The sequence below is a fragment of the Scomber japonicus genome, chromosome 16 (genome assembly GCF_027409825.1).
Source record: "Scomber japonicus isolate fScoJap1 chromosome 16, fScoJap1.pri, whole genome shotgun sequence".
NCBI classification, from domain to species: domain Eukaryota; kingdom Metazoa; phylum Chordata; class Actinopteri; order Scombriformes; family Scombridae; genus Scomber; species Scomber japonicus.
The window spans coordinates 4,255,492-4,273,923 of record NC_070593.1 but is presented as its reverse complement, the minus strand read 5'-3'; the positions used below and the strand labels follow the sequence as shown (position 1 = coordinate 4,273,923).

Here is an 18,432-nt window from a genome sequence, read left to right as displayed (position 1 = left end):
CCTTCATATGCCCGAGAGCCAACAAGTCCTACAAACTAAAAGACAAAGTGCCCTGTCATTGCTGTTTGTTATTTATTTCAAATACCATATTTTCAACATGCGAACAATCGGGCTCTCTCCCACTCATTTCCTGTCTACTTTCTGCTGTTGCTGTAACAAACGCTTAAAGATGCCCGAAAAATACAAAAAGTAAAATCCTTTCATGCATGACAGTGTTATTCTACAGTTTGACAATAAGATGCCTCCCACAGCCGGTATGTAAAGGTGTGACGTCACCTGTTGCATTGGAGCCAGTTTGAAGCCCAGAGTTGGAGTTTATGGTTGGCGCCATCTTTTCCATTTGGAGCCACCTTCCAGATAAGGAGTGAGGGGTGTTGCCTTTTACACTCCAGAAATACCCCCCCCCCCCTTCTTTCTAAGCAGGTATCATAATCAAGTAGCATTAAACATAGTGAAATATAGCGAAAATAGTCCGACTCAGTGTGAGTCTCGGAGCCGTGGAGAGCAGCAGGTGAGCCAACTATCAATCACAACTGTCAATCAACACTCACACAGCAGACATCGAAGCTACTATAAGTCTTCAAATCTTGTTAACGGAGCAATAATTTCCACCAGCACACTTATTAGAGGGTCTGAATTTAGAGATTGAGACCATAATGACATGATGAACAGGAGTCAACTGGAGAAATGAGCAGCTGTTGATGGCATTGCACTTCAGCTTCAGGTTCTTCAGTCTCAAGCCACAGTAGCTGTATACCACCACCTGAGTTAATCTATACTAAAACCTTCATACTTAAGTAACAAAAAACAGTTATGGGTGGAGATGGCTGCTCAGAATTACTTGGTGGATGAACTCCCCTTTGAACCACAATTTAATGCACTTACATTTTAACAAACAAGATATTAAATATTGCACTTTAAATGTGCCGGTAGACTTATTTCTTAAAATTTTGGACGGAGCCAAGCTAGCTGTCTCCTTGTGCTTAGATAACCACATCCTAATGAACAGACATGATCAATCTTGGATGAGAATCAATTGAATCAATTTCTTATAATAGTCTCAACTGCCTGGATGTGAGGAGCCAGGGAGGAGCGGATTATTTTATGTAATTGTGTTAACCTGGAACATGAGAGTGAGGTGTTATGTTGAAGATGGAGAAATGAAGAGGAGGAGGAGGAGGGGAAGAGAGTGTGAAAGGCTACATTAAGGCTTTTTTGTATCCTGGAGAAAGCAGAGAGAATCAATCTCTGCTCTTTGAGAGGACAACAATGGAGAAAGGAGTCACTTATTTCATCATTGTGCAGCCAGGATGTTTCTGACGACTGCCCTCCGATGGGTCAAGAGTCAATTCTACACTGATATTATTTAATGATAATGTGGAGCTTTAATTAAATTTTCAGCGCTGTCCAACATGATTAACTCACATTATGTGGAGTTACTATGGAAACGTAAGATTCCAGGAGGCCAAGTAGCCGTGATGTCACAGTATTTATATGTTTGTTTTTCTAATGATAGCACAGAGGTCTCATAATTAGCAGTGATAGTGATAAACAGCTCACTTCCCGGTGCATATTACGTTTTCATATTTCAGAGGAAGGATATTAAATTAAATAAAAATCTGGGTGAAGTCTTGGAGTTACGTTCAGGAGAAATTGGAGTCAACTGGAGCCATGAAGCTTTTATCCTATCCTATCCGATCCATTATATCCTATCCTACCCTATCCTATCCTATTCTATCCTATTCTATCCAATCCATTATATCCTATCCTACCCTATCCTATCCTATCCTATCCTACCCTATCCTATCCTACCCTATCCTATCCTATACTATCCTATCCTATGCATTATATCCTATCCTACCCTACCCTATCCTATCCTATCCATTATATCCTACCCTACCCTATCCTACCCTATCCTATCCTATCCATTATATCCTATCCTATCCTACCCTATCCTATCCTATCCGATCCATTATATCCTATCCTATCCTACCCTACCCTATCCTATCCTATCCTATCCATTATATCCTATCCTACCCTCTCCTATCCATTATATCCTACCCTATCCTATCCTACCCTATCCTGTCCGATCCATTATATCCTATCCTATCCTATCTTATCCTATCCTAACCACAGATATCATGCTGTAAAACAGAAGTAAAATATGTATCTCTCTGCAACATCAGTACAAACATATCAGCATCTTCACTCACCAACTGGTGCAGCACTGGAATCTTGTATTAAAATCATGTCCTTAAATAACCAACATAACAAATTTCACTGCATGATATCAACAGAGCTGAAATCTGATCCATTATTTATGAATGATGAGTCCTCTTTGCTCCTTTATGTGTGAATAAATGTGAGGAAATGCAGAGAGACAGTTGACCTGAACGACCCCAAAGAAAAAGAACAGCGCTGGTCCGACGCCGCCATCTAGTGGCGAGTAGACAGCACTGCAGCAAAAACAAATAATCAACAAAACAGATCAGATACCTTCCCTTTCAATTTTTCTCTTTTCCTGTCATTCTTTCTTTCATCTCTCATTCATCACTTACCTCTTACCTCTTTTTCATCCCCCTCTTTTTTCTTTTCGACCTCTTCTTTCCCTCTTTTTCTTTTTTCATGTATTCTCAAATCCTAACCTCCCCACTTTTCTGTCTTTCTTTCTCACTTGCTTTCATTTACTTTATTCCTCATTCTTACTTTCAGCCTCTTTCTCTTTGTTCCTCTTCACCTTTACCCCATCCTCTCACTTTCCTTGCCTACTCTTACACCTCCTCCTTCTTTTTCAGCATATACACAGTATAACAGGACCACTCAAGCACGTCCTCAGGCCAATTATTTAAAAACACTAATAACCCTTTCTCTACTGGGAGACAGAGCATTTTCCTCCCCATACATTATTAATGTGTCTCTGTGGGATCGTTTGTGTGTGTGTGTTGCTTTTGTCTTATAGGATATATAGATATATATAAGATAAGATTATCCTGTATTCGTCCCATGATGGGGAAATTCACAGCGCTACAACAGTAAAGTGGATAGCAAAAATAGAAAGAGCATCAATAAGAAATAAAGAACAATAAAAAATAAGTAAACAAAAACAAGCAATAAATACATTAGGAAAAAATTGTATTGAGAGGAATATTGATAATATACTTGAGTGTGATATTGATATTGCACAGATTTTAAAGTGAAAAAAATATATTGCACAGTTGAACTGAAGAAATATTACACCTGAAATACTGATATTGCAGAGTAGTGTACACCTAAAAATAAGTAGTGTGTGTATCCAAAGCCTGATATATCTTATTCCTCCATTGTTGTTCAAAAACTATTTAAAACATGTAATTGAGCCACAACGCTGAGTGACATGGTGCTTCATTATAAAAAGTTTGGGCACATAAGTATGTTTTGTAACAGCTCGAAATAGTAATAATACTCTATTTATTGTTAGTTTGGCCCTGCACATGATAATGTTGTTGACAATAAGAAAAAATAGAAACTGGTGTGTGCCATTTTCAACGGAAGTGTGTGTGTGATAGTGATTCTCCTTTGTTGGTGCTCATTAAGAGCTGTGAGTGAGTCGGTGGTTGGTGTCATTTGCATGGAAAGAGCTGGCCGAGTATGTGTGAGTGGTACAGTGGCTCATTTATAGCTCTTGTTAAGTGGCAGCTGAGTTGACTGTGAGGCCACTCAGGCCTAAGGAGGAAATATCAAGTTAAAAGGTTAATTAAATCAAATCCAATCCTATAACTGTTTGCTACAGTTTTTCTCTATTTTTTGTTGCACAGTTGGGGGAAAGACAGGTGATACAAACAGACTTAAAACTGAGCTAGATGACATTTTGTGAATGTATGCTTTAATGGCTACTATACTTTAACTTCCCATCACAGAACAAAGAAGACAAACTCTAACCCTGACTCGTGTTGCAGAGGGTGTCTATATTTACTCTTTATTAAATATAACTCAACAGAGTGGCAGCAACAGGTGGGAAGACACTGAAAGACACATGAGCTTCAATGTCACATGCCTTACAAACTGAAAGTTTGTCACAGTGACCGGAGCACTGCAGTTGAGACGCCTCTCTCTGTTTCTCTCTGTAGAAAATATAAACTACATTTATTCAGGTTTTCCCAACAACTCAGCAGAAACAGTGGTGAGTACAGAAGACATTGTGTTTAAACAAACAATGACTAATACCTGGAAATGCCTCTTTTTCATATAAGTGCAATGTGTGATATAATACAAAATGACCTGCTAATACTTCAATAATAATTGCTTGATGTTCAAAAGTATCAGCACTTCTGTAATTGCTTTCAATTTTCTTTTCAGTGTGTAGCTATGGCTTCTGAAATTCCCTGTGACTTGTGCAGTGAACCAATGAAGGCTGTGAAGTCCTGTCTGATGTGTATGACTTCCTACTGTGAATCTCACCTGGAGCCTCATCTGACAATGTCAGGCCTGATGAAACATCATCTGATAGATCCAGTGGAGAACCTGGAAGACAGGATGTGTATGAAGCATGATCAACTGCTGGAGATGTTCTGTAAGGATGATCAGACATGTATCTGCACAATGTGCAAAATTTCAGACCACAAGAAACATGAAGTTGTTCCTCTGAAAGACACATATGAACAAAAGAAGGCTGAGCTGGGGAAGACAGAGGCTGGAATTCAGCAGATGATCCACACAAGACTACTGAAGATTCAAGAGATTAAACAATCAGTCGAGCTCAGCAAGGCATACACAAACAAAGAGATAGCAGAAGATGTTGAGGCCTTCACCAAACTGAAGGAGTCAGTTGAGAAATACCATGCCAACATCATCACAATGATTGAAGAGAAGCAGAAAAGGAGAGAGAAACAGAGTGAAGACTTAATCAAAGAGCTGGAGAAGGAAATCTCTCTGCTGAAGAAGAGAAGTTCTGAGTTGGAGCAGCTCTCACACACTGAAGACCAATTTAACCTCCTCCAAAACTTCAAGTCTCTAAACGCTGCTCCACGCACCAAAGACTGGACGAAAGTCATAATTCCTCCTCAGACATACGATGGGGCTGTGAAGACAGCTTTGGATGGAATGGTGGAGAAGCTGAATAACTTGTTCACAAAGGATGAACTGATGTGGGCCCGGAAGTATGAGGTGGATGTGACGCTGGATCCTGATACAGCAAATCCCAAACTCATCCTGTCTGATGATGGGAAACAAGTCCATCATGTTGATGAAATGAAGAATCTCCCAGACAACCCAGAAAGATTTACTGTTGGTCTCTGTGTGTTCGGAAAGCAAAGTATTTCATCTGGAAGATTTTACTTTGAGGTTCAGGTTAAAGACAAGCCTGAGTGGTTTTTCGGAGTTGCCAGAGAGTCGATCGACAGGAAGGGAAGAATCAAAATTAGCTGTAAGAAAGGTTACTGGACTATATGTTTGAGGAATGAAAACTATTTTACTGTTGCCGACACTGCATTTCTTCTCTCTCCTAAGTCAAAGCCTGAGAAGGTGGGGGTGTTTGTTGATTATGATGGCGGTGTGGTCTCCTTTTATGACGTCGATGCTGAAGCTCTTATCCACTCCTTTACCAGCTGCTCTTTTAGTGACAGACTCCTCCCATTCCTCAGTCCTGGTGTGAATAACGGTGGTAAAAACTCAACACCTCTGATAATCTCCCCCGTCCATCACACTGAGTAACATAACTATTTGATTTCCTCGATTTGATTTCACTCCAAGAAGTGTCCATAGTTCCACAGCCAACTCTTTGACCTTTTTGAGTACACCATTTGGTTACATATAGTGCACTGCATTTTTCCATACTTATCAATTTGAACACACTAATGCACTGTATGGTTTGTATGGTTTGTAATTGTCTTCTGCACATTCTAGTTGTAGATTTGACCCTGTTAATTATATATACCATTTCTACTAACTACTACAATACAATAATTTAATGACTAATATCTTGATTGATCTGATTTTATGTAGTTTGATGTGTTTTAATACATGTAATACGTGTCTTCAAAAGTGAAAAACATCACCAAATAATGTAAATAGAAATCATTTAATCATTTGGAGAGGTTTTTACATATATATGTGTGTGTGTGTGTGTGTGGTAAATTAAAAAGTCACAGGCCTAGCTTTGGTATTTTTGGCAAATCTTTAAAGAACGCAACAAACAGCATGATCACACAGACGAAACAGGAATATATCTATTCTGTTGCATCGAGTCTCATCATTTTATTAAAAAACTATCTATAATAAGTCCAACAAGTACAAAGTTAAATGGGTGGTCTTTTAATGGGACTGAGGGTTATCTGACTAAATTAAGTCAAACTGAAGAGACCAAATCTTTTCTTTCCACTCTGCCTTATTATCTAATCTAACTCTTTCTCATGTGTCATATATTAATGTCAGAACCGCTGTATGATTGTGTTATTGTACATTTTGATTGTGATTTACATCTTAAATTGTACTTTTTCATCTCTTAATTTTTTTTTTCAAATCAAAACACAAACAACTGAGTTTGATTGTCTTAAGATTGCTTTACTGTGGTGTGAGGTCAAAGGTCAAGGTTAAGATAATCATAAATTTGCTTTCTTATGTTTGTACAATTCAATTTGTAAAAGTTTTATAAGATTGCTGATTTTAAATGAAGTATTGTAAACATTTTACACAGGATTTTATAAATCACTTTTCATTTTTCATTAGATTAGTTTATGTTTTAGGTAATTGTTTGCATGTTGTTGTAGCTGCAGTCTATTTGACAAAAGGGCTACAAAAATCATTGCCACCATCATCCAATCATCTTAACCTTTTACACAGTCTGTGTGTTTTGGTGCAAAATGAATATTTTTTGAAATTTCTAAATAATCTGAATAATGACATTTAGAGGATTGTGTCACCATGATGGAGACGTGGTTATACTTTTGCTATTTGAGTGGATTTTTCAAATATACCACTGTATATGTACTATGTGTGCCAAGTGTTAATGGATGGAATAAAAGTAGGAAATTGAATTAAATGTTGAATCTTGACTAAAATTTTGACTCAAGGTGTTTCTAGCAATACATAATTCTGCTGGCATATATTATATATTATATATTATATTATTATATTATATCCTCTCACTGAAAAGTCAAACTAACGCTTTGATGCAGTTTTAAACTTCAATCACTAGATGGCAGTATTTCCCTGATTTATCAAAGTGAGTAGCTGCAGTAAAACCTTCAGACTCTAGGATCATCTCATATTGTGAAAGGCAGAAAGGGTGAGAGGGATAAGGAAGGGAAAACATGTTGTTCCTTCTCTCTTAGATTCTATTCTCATAGATAGATAGATAGATTGATAGATAGATAGATAGATGTGTGTGTTTTTTTTTAACTGGCTGCAAAGAATACATAAAAAGAAGTATCAAGTCTTAAGTAACCAGAGGGTGCTTGAATACACTTCCTTATAAAACGTTTCCTGTGCCAAAAATATACCACAATAATCACCCTAAAGGAAGCAACAGCTCGCCAGCAGAGCTGCAGCAAACGGTGGCGCAATAAGCAAAAGACAGGTGAACTTAGACGTCAAATTCCTGAAATGAAACTTGAAGTCTGCCAAAGAATACATGAAAAGAAATATCAAATCTTGAGTAATCAAAGGGTGCCCAAATACACTTCCTTATAAAATGTGTCCTGTGCCAAAAATATACCACAATAATCAAGCACCAACAGGTCGCCAACAGAGCTGCAGCAAGCGATGGAGCAATCACCGAAAGACAGGTGAATTTAGACGTCAAATTCCTGAAATGAAACTTGAAGTCTGTCAAAAAATACATGAAAAGAAGTATCAAGTCTTGAGTAACCAGAGGGTGCCCAAATACAAAATGTGTCCTGTGCCAAAAGCATATCACAATAATCAAGCACCAACAGGTCGCCAACAGAGCTGCAGCAAGCGATGGAGCAATCATCGAAAGACAGGTGAACTTAGACGTCAAATTCCTGAAATGAAACTTGAAGTCTGTCAAAGAATACATTTTTAAAAAAAGTCAGTAAGTCTTCAGGAAGTCTTCAGAGGGTGCCCATATTCACTTCCTTATAAAAATGTGTCCTGTGCCTAAAATATACCACAATCACAACTGCTGACTTTTCTTTTTTGTGTGTTCTGACTGTATAAGAACTCAAAAGCACAGACAAAATGTTCCAACATCTCTGTCTCATATCTTTAGGATTCACAAATAAAATAAAAACCTTCAATTGTGGTTGATTATTAACACAAATACAGATTTTTGGCTGTTTTTGGTCTCTTGTATCTGTCGGAAACCAAAAATGATGGCAAGGAGTTATGAGCAGGAACCACTGATTATTCCACATTTCTTTCATTTTTAGAGCAGAGGGAAATCTAATGTTGTATTTCTACCTTGTGAAAAACACTGAAAGCCTTGAATATTGCATATGTCCTGCATTTTTTTTAAATGAGCTCAGTAGCTGTCTTGTCTTAAATATATGTTCTAATGGCTGCAGAAACAAAGAATACATAACAAGAAGTATCAAGTCTCCAGTAACCCATTTACACTTCTAGACTATATTCCTATAAAGTGTATCCTGTGACAAAAAGTGATTATAATCACCCTGACAGCCAACAATAGCTCAGTAACAGGGCTGCAGCAAGAGGCGGAGCAATCACAGATTGACAGATAAACTTTGATGTCACTGTCCTGAAATGAAACTAAAAGTCCGGCAAAGAATACATAAAAAGAAGTATCAAGTCTTCAAAGCAACAGTTGTACTTCAGTTGAGACAACTCTGTGTTTCTCTCTCAAGAAAATTGAAACTGAGTTCAGTGAGCCTTTCTCAGCTACAGCAGAAACACAGGTGAGTACAGCAGATAATATCTACTGTTTAAACAACCAGAATGATCTCATACTTTTACTCTAATCATGCAGGAAATGTGTCTCTTTTCACTTAATACGAACAGCTGTCAAGTGCCAAATTTCCAAATGTTTAAGAAATCTTTGATATTTAAAACAATCAACAGTTCTGTAACTATTTTAACTTTTCTTTCTCAGGGTGTAGATATGACTTCTGCTACTAGTCTGCTGTCTGAAGATCAGTTTCTATGCTCCATCTGTCTGGATGTGTTCATTGATCCAGTCAGCACATCATGTGGACACAGCTTCTGCAAAAACTGCATCAATGAACACTGGGATATTGTTGAACAGTGCCAGTGTCCCACCTGTAAAAAGCTTTTCTACGCAAGACCTGAGCTGGAGGTCAATATTTTCATCTCTGAGATGGTTTCTCAGTTCAGACAAGAAGTTCAACAGAGAGCCAGCAGCAGCAGATCAGAGCAACAAGCTGCCAAACCAGGAGAAATTCCCTGTGATGTCTGTGTGAAAACCAAACTGAAGTCTGTAAAGTCCTGTCTGGTGTGTCTGACCTCCTACTGTGACTCTCACCTGGAGCCTCATCTGACAGCATCAGGTCTGAAAAGACATCAGCTAATTGATCCTGTGGAGAACCTGGGGGGCAGGATGTGTATGAAGCATGATAAACTACTGGAGGTGTTCTGTAAGGATGATCAGACATGTGTCTGCATGCTCTGCATTATTTCAGACCACAAGACACATGAAGTTGTTCCTCTACAAGAAGAATTTGAATTAAAGAAGACAGAGATGGGGAAGACAGAGGCTGAAATTAAGCAGATGATCCAGAAGAGAAACTTGAAGATTCAAGAGATTAAACACTCAGTCGAGCTCAGCAAGGAAAATACAGACAGAGAGATAGCAGAAGATGTTGAGGCCTTCACCAAACTGAAGGAGTCAGTTGAGAAATATCAGGCCAAAGTCATCACAATGATTGAAGAGAAGCAGAAACAGAGAGAGAAACAGGCTGAAGGATTCTTAAAAGAGCTGGAGGAGGAAATCTCTGAGCTGAAGAAGAGAAGTTCTGAGTTGGAGAAACTCTCACATTCTGAAGATCACTTTAACCTCCTCCAAAGCTTCAAGTCTCTGAACGCTGTTCCACCTACCAAAGACTGGACAGAAGTCATAGTCCATCCACTGTCATACGATGGGACTGTGAAGACAGCTGTGGCTCAACTGATGACGAGACTGAAGAACAGGTTTCCAGAGGTTGATCTAACGTGGGCCCAGCAGTATGCAGTGGATGTGATGCTGGATCCTGATTCAGCAAATCCCAAACTCATCCTGTCTGATGATGGGAAACAAGTCCATCATGTTGATGAAAAGAAGAATCTCCCAGACAACGCAGAAAGATTTTCTGTTGGTCTCTGTGTCTTCGGAAAGCAAAGTATTTCATCTGGAAGATTTTACTTCGAGGTTCAGGTTAAAGAGAAGCCTGAGTGGCTTTTTGGAGTTGCCAGAGAGTCGATCAACAGGAAGGGGCTAAACACAGTTAGCTGTAAGGAAGGTTACTGGACTCTACAATTTAGGGGCGAAAAGTTCTTTGCTCTTGCCGACACTCCGGTCCTTCTTTCTCTGAAGTCAAAGCCTGAGAAGATGGGTGTGTTTGTAGATTATGAGGAGGGTCTTGTCTCCTTTTATGACGTCAATGCTGCAGCTCTCATCTACTCTTTTACCAGGTGCTCCTTCAATGAAAAGATCCTCCCATTCTTCTGTCCTGGTGTTAATAACGGTGGTAAAAACTCAACACCTCTGATCATCTCCACCACACTGAGTAGAGTAGCCATTTGAATTCCTTGATTTGATGTTAATGTTTTTTAATGTAAGAAATCTCCATGTTAAATGTAATTCACAGTGTGTCATTGTTTTCTGCAGATTCTAGTCATTGTAGATTTCACCCTGTTTATTATATATCCTATTTCTACCAACAACTGCAATACAATAATGTCACAATTAATAATTTGATTTTCTATAATGATGTTTAATCTGTTCTGAGAATTGTATTATATGTCTTCAAATGTTAAAATATCACAACAATGTCAATAGCAAAGGGTTTGCATGTGTGGGTCGTAAATTTAAAAAAGTATTGCAGTGAGCTTGGGTGTTTGTGGTACTTATGACTGTTTCTTAATGTTGTTTAATCTGTTCTTATAATTGTAATATATATCTTCAAATGTTAAAATATCACAACAATGTAAGCAAAATGTTTTGCATGCGTGGTTGGTTAATAAAAAAAATATTGCAGTGAGCTTGGGTGTTTTTGGTTACTATCCAGATTATGGCATAAAGAATATTTGCATTGACTAAATAAGACATTATTTACAATTCTGCTGCACTGACAATCATAACGCCATAGGAGAAGTTATGATTGTTGAAAAAATATTCTACATGAATAAAAACTTCCAAATCTCCTGATATCTGCTTATAACATCATTACATTATAGGGTGTTAAACCATTTCTTAAACATTGATGAACTGCTTTTAAATGCTAAATAGGTTGACTCAGAGTAAAGTCAATATTTTTTTCATTGAGGAAGTGAGTATAAGACTTCAGTCTCTGCACTTTTTCAGTGTTTTGCTGACTTTTTCTCTCTATCTGATATTTTTGTGAGTTCTGATGTTTTTATTTACTCTCTAAAAATACAGAGGGCAGAAGTGCATTAAATCAATGTAGAGAAACTATTTCAACACAGGGGGGCAGACAGAAAGCATTACAAGGAAACATGAGACTATGATTGTTTATGTAAGACCGTGGGACTATAACAGGTACATCAGTCATTCAGAGAGTGATTCATTTATGCACACTCCTCTTTGGCTGCAACAAATTATTACTTTCATTATGAGCCTACATACAATCTCATCAAAAGCCCAAACCAAATGTGCCAACATATATGCCTTGAGTGTCTAAGATTTACAAATAAAATAAAAACCTTCAATTGTGATAGATTAACACAAATAAAGATTTTTATCTGCTTTTGATCCATTGTATCTGTTGGAAACACTACACTGTGTAAACCAAAAAGGATTATATGGAGCTATGAGCAAGAACCACTGTTTATTTCACATTCCTCTTTTGATTTGTAGAGCAGAAAGAAATCGTAACTTATTTTCTACTTGTATTTACCTTGTTAAAAAATCTTAGTTTTAACCATGTGAAAACTTGTGAAAATCGTGCATATTGTCCTGTATATTTTTAAATCAACTTAGTAGCTGTACATGTACAATACATAATAAGAAGTATCAAGCCTCCGGTGACCAGAGGGTGCCAATATACAGTACACTCCCATATAAACTGTGTCCTGTGCCAAATATAGATCATAATCACCCTGAAGGAGGTAACAACAGGTGACTAACAGAGCTGTAACAAGAGGTGGAGCAATCATGTAAAGACAGGTGAACTTAGACCTCACTGTCCTGAAATGAAACTTAAAGTCAAGTCAAAGCAACAGGAGTACTGCAGTTGAGACAACTCTGTGTTTCTCTCTAAAGAAAATTTAAAGTTCAGTGAGCCTTCATTAACAACCAGCATTAACACATGCTTACATGCTTACTACAGGGTGCAGCAAGAGGCGGAGCAATCACAGATTGACAGATAAACTTTGATGTCACTGTCCTGAAATGAAACTTAAAGTCAAGTCAAAGCAACAGTTGTACTTCAGTTGAGACAACTCTGTGTTTCTCTCTCAAGAAAATTGAAACAGAGTTCAGTGAGCCTTTCTCAGCTACAGCATAAACACAGGTGAGTACAGCAGATAATATCTACTGCTTCTTCTTCTTAGTAATCATTCATATTTAAAACAATCACAAAACTTGTAACTACTTTGACTTTTCTGTCTCAGGGTGTAGATATGACTTCCGCTACTAGTCTGCTGTCTGAATATCAGTTTCTGTGCTCCATCTGTCTGGATGTGTTCACTGATCCAGTCAGCACATCATGTGGACACAGCTTCTGCAAAAACTGCATCAATGAACACTGGGATATTGTTGAACAGTGCCAGTGTCCCACCTGTAAAACGCTTTTCTACACAAGACCTGAGCTGGAGGTCAATATTTTCATCTCTGAGATGGTTTCTCAGTTCAGACAGGAAGTTCAACAGAGAGCCAGCAGCAGCAGATCAGAGCAACAAGCTGCCAAACCAGGAGACATTCCCTGTGACGTCTGTGTGAAAACCAAACTGAAGGCTGTAAAGTCCTGTCTGGTGTGTCTGACGACCTACTGTGAGTCTCACCTGGAGCCTCATCTGACAATGTCATGTCTGAAGAAACATCAGCTGATCGATCCTGTTGAGAACCTGGAGGACAGGATGTGTATGAAGCACAATAAAGCTCTGGCGTTGTTCTGTAAGGACGATCAGACATGTGTCTGTATCCTCTGCACTATTTCAGACCACAAGACACATGAAGTTGTTCCTCTGAAAGAGGAATGTGAAGAAAAGAAGGCTGAGCTGGGGAAGACAGAGGCTGAAATTCGGCAGATGATCCACACAAGACGACTGAAGATTCAAGAGATTAAACACTCAGTCGAGCTCAGCAAGGAAAATACAGACAAAGAGATAGCAGAAGATGTTGAGGCCTTCACCAAACTGAAGGAGTCAGTTGAGAGATGCCAAGCCAGAGTCATCAAGACTATTGAAGAGAAGCATAAATTGACAGAGAAACAGGCTGAAGACTTCATCAAAGAGCTGGAGAAGGAAATCTCTCTGCTGAAGAAGAGAAGTTCTGAGTTGGAGAAGCTCTCACACTCTGAAGATCACTTTAACCTCATCCAAAGCTTCAAGTCTCTGAATGCTGTTCCACCCACCAAAGACTGGGCAGAAGTCATAATTCCTCCTCAGTCGTACGATGGGACTGTGAAGACAGCTTTGGATGAAGTGGTGGAGAAAATGAAGAACATGTTCACAAAGGATGAACTGATGTGGGCCCAGAAGTATGAGGTGGATGTGATGCTGGATCCTGATACAGCAAATCCCAAACTCATCCTGTCTGATGATGGGAAACAAGTCCATCATGTTGATGCCAAGAAGAATCTCCCAGACAACCCAGAAAGATTTTCTAATTGTCCATTTGTCTTAGGGAAGCAGACTTCTTCTTCTGGAAGATTTTACTTTGAGGTTCAGGTTAAAGAGAAGACTCATTGGGATTTAGGAGTTGCCAGAGAGTCGATCAATAGGAAGGGGTTAATCACAATTAGCTGTAAGAAAGGTTACTGGACTATGTGTTTGAGGAATGAAAAACAGTACTTTGCTTATGGTAAAACTTCAGTCCTTCTCTCTCTGAAGTCAAAGCCTGAGAAGGTGGGTGTGTTTGTAGATTATGAGGAGGGTCTGGTCTCCTTTTATGACGTCGATGCTGCAGTTCTTATCTACTCCTACACCAACTGTGCCTTCAATGAGAAACTCCTCCCATTCCTCTGTCCCTGTCTTAATCAGGATGGTAAAAACTCAACTCCTCTGATCATCTCCCCAGTCCACTGCAATGAGTAGAGTAACTACTCAATTTGATGTAAGTGTTTTTAAATGTAAGAAATCTCCACGTAATTATGTTCTAATTGTTGTAGATTATATCCTCTTTGTTATTCCCATTCCTCTCTTTATTATTCCCATTTCTGAAGTGTTCCCATTTCTACCTGGTACTGTAATACAACAATTTTTACGATCAATATGTGTATGTGGTAAATTATAAAACTATGTATAGCAGTAAGTAAAAATGGATGGATGTATTGATGTATTACTGAACTTTATTTCCACTTTGTTGATCAGCATGAAAACATTAAAGTCATTTTATAAACCAACATGTTTTTGTTTTGTGTTTCTTTAAAACCCAGATGCAGTGCAGTTTTCTTACAATTATTGTTGTAGCTACAGTTTATTTGATACAAGGTCAACACACATTACTGCCACGATCATCCAATCATGTTATACTTCTATGCAGTCTGTGTGTTTTAATGCAAAATTCATATTTTGTTCAATAGTGTTAATAATGTAAATAAAGAAATTTAGAGGATTGTGTCACCATGATGGTTATAGTATTGCTTTTTGGGTCACTACTGGTTATATGTACTATGTGTGCCACGCTTTAATCTGGATGGAATAAAAACAGAAGATTGGATTAAGTGTTGAATCTTGATTTAACATTTAATTCAAGGTATCTCTAACAATACATAATTCTGCTGGCATAAATCTTATTCACTGAAAAGACCCTCCTGTAAACAGCTGGGACCCTCCTTATGCCCCCCTTTCTTGAAATACGAATTTATATATATAGATACACAAAAAATAAATACATCTCTCTGGTTTAGACTGTATGTAATAATCATAAGTAACAATTATGACAAGAAATGAAATTGCTTATAACGTTTTTAAATGATGACCCTTGAATTGTGCTGCTCTCGGCACGTGACATGTCACCTTTTGACGTTGCTTGGCGACCATAGATTGTTAGCGACGTAGGCTATTAGCTGCTAGCTTGCGAGTTAGCATTACGGACAGATTTACTTTTGTTATCCCCCCAAAAAAACGAGTGAGAGTGGACGATGGCGGTTGTGGCGATTCACACACACATTGCAGCGCTAGCGTGGAGGATGTGTGAGTTTATGGAAAAACAGAAAAGCGGGTCGAGGATTTTGACGCACCTTGACGCAAGACAACAGGCAGTAGGCTACATGCAAGCGGTTGTGGAGTCACTGAGGTTTACAGCTTGTCAAACGATTGGACAGAGGGGGCACAGAGAGGATGAGCAGTCTACCAACAGAGGTAATTTCCTTCAACTGTTAAATCTGCTGGGAAAATTTGACAGTACTTTGTCAAAGAAATTATCTAGTGGACCCGGTAATGCTAAATATGTGCACTATGATATTCAAAATTAGCTGATTTGACCGGTTTGAATTATGCTACTTGTTGTTTGCCTAATAGTGTGCCAATTATACCTGTATACCTGCTATACCTGTATTTAGCCTGTGTGTGTGTGTGTGTGTGTGTGTGTGTGTGTGTGGAGGAGGATGGCCTTGTATATTTAACTATATACTGTGCTACATAGGCTATTTGTTGCTGCTCGTAGTTGCACTATTTTGTAAATCCACAGATGTTCTCTGTGGTGGTTATATGACATGTTACAGCCTGGTACTCTTTCTATTTAGTTTTGGAGTGATGGTGATTAGCTGCTGTTTGTTTTTGTTTTGTGGGACATAAATACTGTGTTGATTGCATGATTGTTTTGATGATTGAAGTAAAGCAAAACACAAAACCCTTATGTACAGTATATTAGCCTGGGATCAATAAATCTTCTGATGTATTGCGGTATTATTTGTCGGTGTTTGTTGTGTCAGAATTTATTAGTAATAAATCTCTGGAGCCGCCACTGCTACTCCTAGGTGTGTGTGTGTGTGTGTGTGTGTTATCACTTTGATGCAGTGCTAAACTTTAGTCACTAGATGGCGGTATTTCCCTGATTTCGCAACTTTAGTAGCGGCATTAAAGCCTACAGACTCTAGAATCACTTTATAATGTGAAAGGCAGAAAAGGTGAGAGAGATAAGGAAGGGAAAACATGTTGCTCCTTCTCTTTCTCCTTCTCTCTCTCTTTTCACTCCTTTGTTTCCATCTCCTTCCTTCCTTTCTTTTCCTCTTTTCCAACATATTTTTATTAAAATCAAAGTAATGCCTCCTCTCTTCCTCTTCTCTCCTAGCTCTCCCCGTTTGCTGTCAGCTCACACTTGAGACTATCCTCATTAATTTTGTGTTTTGTCTACTGCTCTATCTTCCTCTTGAAGATCTCAAATTCTCTACTGAAGAGATGAATACTGAGGATAATATCTTCTTTTTCCTGCATGACCTGGATCGTCATCTTGAGCACAGCGGCTCTCTCCTCCCGTCTAATAGTCCACATTTTTTTCCAACCTTGTATTGAACTTTATCAACGTCTTAATGAAGGAAAATTTTACTCCAAACCAGCTGTGATGTCACAAATCATGTTCGTAGGTACATGCCTTAAAATCTGATTTTTTTTTAAAAGCACAGACTCCAACTGAAGGAACCAGTGCACACGACCATCAAAAAAATTAATGCTGTTATTACTGTCAGTGGAAATTTTACTGCAAGATTGGATATTCTGGCAGGTAAAAACATGAAATATGTCATCACTGTTACTCAAACATTTAGAATCAATATATTTTTTTAAACTTTCCAAATAGGTTAACTAACATTTTCTCATTATGTTGACAGAAAACCTAATGTGGGCGGCATTACGTTTGTTATTAAGCACTATTTACATGTCCAGTAGACAGGGTTGGCGCCATGCATGTTGTAATATCAGCTGAAAGAAGTATTAAAGGTATTAACCTAGATTTGGATTTTCTATACAGGTCATCTACAGGCTTTATCGAGCTTTAGTGATGCAAATTACTCCAATTAACACCAAGTTATTGCAACACAGACAATCTTAGGACTGGGTTGCATATTTTGTCCTAATGGTAATCTAGTTTTGGCTACAACCTCACTACTTTTTAAAAATTTTTATATCTTAATTATTTAGGGAAGAGCAATCACAGAGAGATATATCATCAACTTATAAATTTAATTAATAAGAATTTCCCTGATGGAGTGATTACACTGTTTACGCTGCCTCTTCACTTACCTCGTTTCATAGAGGAAACACAGATAATTGTCAGTTAATCTTGGATATCCCCCCAAAAAAGACCCTGACTGCCAACCAAGAGGATGTCGAGGGCCCCTGACAGAGGTTTCTTAACTCGTCTCCTCTTCTGAGTCAGACTAATCCAATATGACTGCTAATTAAATCAGTCAAGTGTCTGCCACCCTGTCTGCTGTCCGCTAATGCATTAGCAATACCTGCCTTAAATGTTAGGCTGAAGGGGCGCTTCTGTGACAAGACAGGAAATAAGAGAGATGATGGGAGTCTTTGAAGCAAGTCAGGAGCTGCAGAAAAAGGGGGGGAGGGGAGAGGAAAGAAGATGTTTCCTGGAATCAGATCAGGAGGAGGATGAAGATCAGACTCACATGACAGCTTTTTAAAATAAAGACAGGGCTCTGCTGCAGTTTTACAGCTGTCAGAGAGTGTTTCATGAGATTGAGGCCTCATGTGAATCAGAGATTTCATGTCAGGATGAGCGGGTTGATTCAGTGATTTGTCATTTCATATTTCACTTTTTTCTTTAATGATCCAGTAAGTGGATTTTCTCTTCGTCTTGCACTCGTCTGATTTTACACTCAAACTGTTTAAAGTTTTACTAATATGTGATTTTAACCCCAATATAATGACTGTACAGCAGGTATCCGTATTATTATTTTCAGTATTTAAGTTATTTTAGACTTCTTCTGCATAATCTTATCCAGAGTTTTCCCCCAAATTCAACTTGATTTGGTATCTTCTGTATAGTTTTTTTAATTATTTTCTCTCATGTACATGTTTTACTAGTTTATTATCTTTATTTATTGATTTATCTCTTTTATTTATCTGTACTTATTTGTCTTTGTGCTGCTGCAGTCTCATATCTATTTTCTCTCTTAGTATTTT

General features: G+C 38.2%; 3 protein-coding genes across 3 annotated transcripts; all 3 read left to right on the top strand.

Annotated features, from left to right (window-relative positions):
* Nucleotides 1-4,383: 4,383 nt before the first annotated feature.
* LOC128375814 (E3 ubiquitin-protein ligase TRIM39-like) lies at nucleotides 4,384-5,688 on the top strand. Its single transcript, XM_053336229.1, has one exon. It carries the CDS (start codon nucleotides 4,384-4,386, stop codon nucleotides 5,686-5,688), a length of 1,305 nt encoding a protein of 434 aa, XP_053192204.1.
* Nucleotides 5,689-9,511: 3,823 nt separating this feature from the next.
* On the top strand, nucleotides 9,512-10,693 carry LOC128375813 (E3 ubiquitin-protein ligase TRIM39-like). Its single transcript, XM_053336228.1, has one exon. The coding sequence runs from the start codon at nucleotides 9,512-9,514 to the stop codon at nucleotides 10,691-10,693; it is 1,182 nt and encodes a 393-aa protein (XP_053192203.1).
* Nucleotides 10,694-13,149: 2,456 nt separating this feature from the next.
* On the top strand, nucleotides 13,150-14,385 carry LOC128375811 (nuclear factor 7, brain-like). Its single transcript, XM_053336227.1, has one exon. It carries the CDS (start codon nucleotides 13,150-13,152, stop codon nucleotides 14,383-14,385), a length of 1,236 nt encoding a protein of 411 aa, XP_053192202.1.
* The last annotated feature ends 4,047 nt before the right edge of the window (nucleotides 14,386-18,432 follow it).